This window comes from Echinops telfairi, unplaced genomic scaffold, assembly GCF_000313985.2.
Source record: "Echinops telfairi isolate 266 unplaced genomic scaffold, ASM31398v2 ScPeMD7_3533;HRSCAF=4204_0, whole genome shotgun sequence".
Lineage (NCBI taxonomy): Eukaryota > Metazoa > Chordata > Mammalia > Afrosoricida > Tenrecidae > Echinops > Echinops telfairi.
The window spans coordinates 85,296,734-85,303,024 of record NW_022107431.1 but is presented as its reverse complement, the minus strand read 5'-3'; the positions used below and the strand labels follow the sequence as shown (position 1 = coordinate 85,303,024).

The following is a 6,291-nucleotide window of genomic DNA, read 5'->3' as shown; positions in this document are numbered from 1 at the left end:
GGGGAGTGGGGAGGGAGGGGAAAAAATGAGCTGATACCAAGGGTCAAGTAGAAAGCAAATGTTTTGAGAATGATGAGGGCAACAAATGTACAAATGTATTTGACACAGTGGATGTATGTGTGGATCGTGATCAGAGTTGTATGAGCCCAATAAAATGATTTTTTTTAATGTGCTAAAAAAAACTCAGCTTATACAGGAGTATATATGGTAAAAGTATAGCAAGCATTTCAGGCAATAGACAAAGATTTGTATGTGTTACTGGGCAAATCACCTTTTCCTGGGACACATTCAACTCCCCTAGCCTATTCCTGCTTTTTATAATCTCTTTCATTCAACTACTTGTGAACCTAAGGAAGTCTGAGGTTTTTCCTTGATGGTTGGGACTGGCTGTGAGATAAATTCTACTCATGCAAGCCATCTGTAAGTAGAGATCATATACTTACATTTATGCATTTGCAAGTGCAGGCCTGCCTCTACCAACTGAATTAAGATAATGAGACTCAGAGAACAAATGACTTTGTTTCTTCTGCCTGCTCTGGAAAATCAGCAAAGGAAGAAAACTCTCGGGTTATCGTGGTCGGATCCCTTGTTAAAGGTTCATGCCATCGTTTTGACATTTAATGTTGAACTTTCTCTTTGAAAGTCCTTCTTCAGGTTACCACTGCTGGTCTCAGCTCAAGCAGTTTCAAAACCATAACATTTCTAAGTGAGTGAGTGATCTGTATTAGGTGTCCAGCCATCAGGGGTATCTTGGGATGTTGCTTGTATAAACTGAAACCCAACCTGATGCTGTGCCTTTAGTCACATTCCTTCGTAGACCTATTGGCGATACTCGAGCCTCCTGGATTTGGGAATGGGGCTTATCTGATACCTTTCGAGGGGGAAAAGTCCATTCATTTTTCCCTCTTCCCCACTTAAATAACTCAATACATCTGGTAACACTGTAGGATCATTGTCCTTCCAGTTCCTCTGCAGCTCATATTGCTACAATATTTCTAAAGTATTTGGTTACCTAGAGGGCAACGTGGTTTTAAAAAGAGAGAGAGACTTTGTAAAAGCCTTACAAATTAACCTATCTGCAGAGCTAGAAAAAAAAAAATGTCTTGAATCAGCACAATGTCCTTATTAGCAGCCCTGTATGTGTTGTGGTGTATGAATGTAAATATAAATTTGGGAGATTAGTGCTCCTGTGCTAAAATTTTAAAACAAATCTTTCTACAAATTAAGGTAATTTGCCTCTAAGAAAATGTTTAATAAATCCAAGGTACCCGAGATTGAAGTGTTTTGTCTTTTGGGTCTGTATCCTTTGGCTTAACTTGTCTTTAATTAGAAGAATGATAACAGATGAAACAAAATCCTTTTATTCAGTCAGAGCTAAGCTACGTTTGAGGAAGCCAAGAGCAGGGATCAGTCACAGGACTCCTAATATAGGAAGTTAAATACACTAGATATTAAGATCTGGTAAGCAGTGGATGAGGTTGCATGCAGGAATTCTTGTTTGAAATGACTGCAGTGAATGTTATAATAAATGCCACTGTTTTTTCCTCTTGAATTAATATGGTTTATGCAAACCACTCTAAATTGTAGACTCTTCCAAAGAGACCTTTTACTGCTTTCCGCTTGTTTTACATTCTGGAACCGGTTCAAAGCTGTGGACTTTGGTGGTGGTTTGTTTGGTTTTGAAAGTAGCCTGAGCCTTAAAGATAATACGGGGTTGATTAATAAGATTTCAGGTCTATAAAAATGGTCAGTGTTTTTGGTGTTTTTTACCTAGTGGCTCTTCACCAGATATACCCACAGTGTATTTTAAGTACAACACAATGAACACATTTGAAAGGTTAACCTTTCTTTTGATTTTGCTTTTCTTTCTGGGTTAAATATAAAAATTAGCATTGTAATGACTCTCGGAATGGGATATTGAAAAAGTAACAACCTGACAGAAATAACATGCAGAATATTAATTTAGCTAAAAATTCATTAGTTATGTAGAATGTAAGCTTATGTTCAAAACAGCTATTCCGAACTTTTCGTGTGTTTATTAGTCAAATGCTATGCTTATAGGTTTAGGTGTTTTTTTGAAAATTATGACTGAGAAGAAAATTGGATCACAGTTTTAGTATCCAGGTGGGCAATGCCATTTGCCAGGATCTTTGCACATAGCTCCCTTTTTTATCAAGCACAAATCCTGTCTTTGCTGCTAAACTTTCTGAGGCATTCTGAGGTAAAAATGAGGTGAATTTTTAAAAACGATTTCTTTGAACTATTTTTCTTGTTTTATTTTAGGTTGTGGAACTCTTAGCAAGTGCACTCAGGGACTTGGTACAAGGAGTATACCATGAAAATTCTACTTCGGCACAGGTAAGGGATTCAGAGGCATTGTAAGCTCTCATGGCAAAACTGAATTGGGGGTTGAAAATGTCCTTCCTGTTTTGTATTTAAATTGTATGTGGCATTTTTTTTAAAGAGTAGTGTTTTGGCTACAAATTCATGGCCATACGCTTAGTACATCACAGATTTAGCCAATTAAAACACTCTCTTATCCATGGCTGGATTCGCAGTCCGTTCGATCTGTAACCGCCTGGTAGACATCAGGACCCTTCTGGCTAACAGGTAGCACCATCAAAAGGCAGGCTGGCTCGACCCAGACTTTCCTGAGAGCAAAGGACCTTTCATGTCCCAGTAGAAGGAACCCTAACCCTAAGAACATGCCTGGGTTTGGGGGGCATTTTTTCAGTGGGTGGTGTGAAGGTCTTGTAGATAAAAAATCCAGCATTTATTTTATCATTAAGTTTTCTATGATAAGAAATAGGATGGTTACACAGCTCAGTTATTTTGATTAATGTTATAGGTCTAGAATTAAGGGATTTTTCTTGACTCATTTAGCAGGCCATCTCAAAAAGGGTTAGGTTTTATTCCCTTAAAATGCATTTATTTCATTTCAGTAGGATATTAGATGTGTAACAATTGCTTCATTGACTACTACAGCCATTTAACGTGGTATATTCTATTATAAGGGATCCCCATATCAGTATTTCATTATTCTAACTTCCCTAGCTTCTATATTAAAGAATCCATTCACTGCAAATAGGAGAAAAATATGCCTGTATGCACATCTCAAGCTGTTGATATTTCCCTTGGGAAAAAAGGAAGACTAATTTTACTGGCATGAAACATAGGGCATGGGAAAGCTGGATAAGAAATTGCAATGTTAAAAGTGTAATCCTGGAACTCTGAAAGGTCCAGGAGTGCTTAGTGAAATATGAAGACCTGTACCTTGGGCATCTGCTAACTTCTGGTTTAGGAAACCATAGTTCCTCATAGGCAGATCTGAACTAACCTAACCAGCATCATGGTGTGTGGGCACCTGGCAGGATGCATGACCACTGTGAGGACTGTGCCAGGTTTTTAAAGACACAGCATGGTTCACTACCAGGACGACAGGGTCCTAAGGGTTTGTGAAATGAGCGGTTTAGTTTCATGCATACGAAAGTCACTTTGTAGTTCGTGTGGTGCTAGTGCTGGGGCGAGTGGTAGCAACGCTGATGACTGTGAAGCCAGCAGCAGTGTTGTGGTGCGGCTGTCGGGGAAGCATTGGGCTGCTCCCCACAAGGTCAGCGTTTGACACTCACCACTGTTCCACAGGAGAAAGATAAATCCAGCCACTCCTCTAAAGATTGACAACGTCAGAAGCCCCAGAAGGTCACTGTGAGTGCCAATTGACTCAATGGCCATGGAATTTCAAGTTAGTTCCCTGTTTTTCTTCACTTAATCTTCACAGAACCCATGAGAAGTAGATTCTACTACTGTCTCCATTTTATAGATACTAACGCAGAGACGTAGAAAGAATTAAATCATTTACTCAAAGTCACACCAGTTATTTATTGGCTGGGATTTAAATTCCAGCTGTGACCCTCCTCAGTCTGCTGCTTATGTCCCCTGCACCCTCATAAAGCCTAATGTGGTGGCATGTCTTTGCTGTGCTGGGGATCTCCACCAAGAAGGAATATTATAATGACCTGTTCTGGCAGTCAAGGTGTTCACCTCAGTTGAATATAATGTAATCAACTTACTGCCATGGAAAACTAAATTAAGATTTTATAATTAAATAGCAGTTCATTTTTCTATAAAAGTATTATTGTTCATTTTAAAGTTCTTTATTTACCCACTCATATCACTTGTCACCTACAGTTAGCCTAACAGTGCAGTGAGTTATTTTGTGTGGCTCTTCTAGACAGAGCCTTTGTTGTACCTCACCTCATGATTTTTCCTCGTTAAGAAGATGAGAGATGATACTGATAGGATAAGGAAAGGACTAGACATAGAATTCCTTGGTTTCTGCAAACGTCAGGGAAGAAGAATGTAGGGGAGAATTGTAGCACTGCACCAACCCCCGGTCCAGTTTGCCCAGAGCTAGAACCCTACCTAGTCTCAGAGCTGGCTCAGAAAGGAAAAAAACTAGTCACCAATAAGGTAATCCTGGAGAGGAAAAGGCAAAACCAAAAAACTTGAAACCAGGAAGGTCTCACTACCAGCAAGGGAGAAGAGCCAGGAGTGAAGTCCATCCTCTGGGCTCTGAGATCCCTGTGCCTCTCACCTCCTTGATCCAGGAGGCAGCTATGACTGGCACGGGGGTGTGGTGGGGGGTAAGAGGAATAGCAGCAGCAGAACAACCAAAAGACAGAGCATGAGACAGAGCGGTGGACTTCCCAGCCACAGAGCCAGTAAAGCTGAGTGCCTCTGACAGGAAACAGGAGTGGAATCGGGTGCCTCTGGGCACCTAATAGGGTAAGCTAGGTTTGCTGACTAGAGTTCAATGCCTTTGTATTGAGACTTAGGAAGGAGTGGCATACCTTGTGATCATTTATTGGCAACCCTAAAAGAGCTCAGTAACATTGCACAAGCAGGGCAGAAGCCAAGAAGCCAAAGACCAGAGAAAGACTCCCCAGCAGGCATGACTGAGAAGAGACTGTCCTGTCTGAATAATTGTAACTGAACATTGGTGTGGGGAAAAGAGAGTCCCCAACAAATCATCACAGGTCTGGTAGGTCTAATTGTACAGCAATAATAAGTAAAGATTATAATAAAGTCATAGAAAGCGTGAGGGGTAGAGGAGAGATTGGAATAATGGAGTCAGACACAATTCGTGGTAGCATGCTCACCTCAGCCCCGCTTGGTGGTCCTCGTGGGGGGAGCCCGGCCACGAGAGCAGGAGAGAGCCCCCGGAAGTAAGAGCAGGAGAGAGCCTCCACTTTATTGCTAACCAAGGGTTATACCTCCTTCGGGAGGCATGGTTACAGGTAACCACACATCATAGGAAGGGGCAGTACAATAAGCATACATATCATAGGAAGGGGATGTATGATAGGCATAAGCGTGACAGGAAGGGGATGTGCTAGGGGTGTGCCCACAGGAATGGGAAGGTCTAGGAGTAGATATGTGACAAGATGGGTGGACACTAGATATATGATGGCGGCCTAACCTTGGTCATCCTTGGGCGGGTTTGACCTCTCTGGGGTCTCCTACAAGGAACAGACAACCACTATCCTTATCAGAAGGGAATGGGCCCTACTTGTGGGATAAACAGTGGTGTCTGCTTGGTCTAGATATCCTTATCAGAAGGGAATGGGCCCTACTTGTGGGATAAACAGTGGTGTCTGCTTGGTCTAGATGGCTGATAGCTCTTAGGGAGAATGACCCCAGATCTACTTCTGATGACTTTCAAATGTATAGTCATTTGCAAGTAGCTAAGTTTGGCATATATTTGGGGGAGACAATTTGGGAGAAATCCTTCTGTTTCCCACACATTGGTAACCTTGTTAGCTTCCTTAATAAACCCCATAGTCATGAGTATTGTCTGTGAGTTCTTTGTGGCAATTACAATGAATGATCAAACCTCACTGAAAAGTAGAGCTGTGGGAGGGACAGTTGGGATCAGAATTAGTAGGAAGGTCAGAGGGTGAGGGTTGTCTGACCTCAGCCTCATAGAAATTGACCAAGGAGGTCAGGTGCCATGCCCACAGCATTCTTTTGTACAGACCAGTTCATTAATAATTTTTTGAACATTTGTTACACACTCTATATGTCATTTTTAAAGACGTCACTGTCATTGAGTTGATTCTGAGTCTTAGAAGCCCTTTAGGATAGTGCACAATTGCCCCTGTGGGTTTCTGAGAGGATAACTCTTTACAGAAGCAGGTAGCCTCATCTTTCTTCCTCAGAGTGACTTGTGGTTTTGAACTGGTGACCTTGTGGTTATCAGTTCAAGGTGTAACCCACTACTCCACCAGGGCT

At 41.6% G+C, this 6,291-nt stretch overlaps 1 protein-coding gene across 1 annotated transcript in view; it reads left to right on the top strand.

The window, feature by feature from the left end:
• Positions 1-6,291, top strand: part of PDSS2 (decaprenyl diphosphate synthase subunit 2) — a 314,695-nt gene that overhangs the window by 214,976 nt on the left and 93,428 nt on the right. The window contains exon 4 of the mRNA XM_004696235.2: positions 2,284-2,358. Coding sequence (XP_004696292.1) covers positions 2,284-2,358 — 75 coding nt within the window. The remainder of the gene's footprint in view (positions 1-2,283; positions 2,359-6,291) is intronic.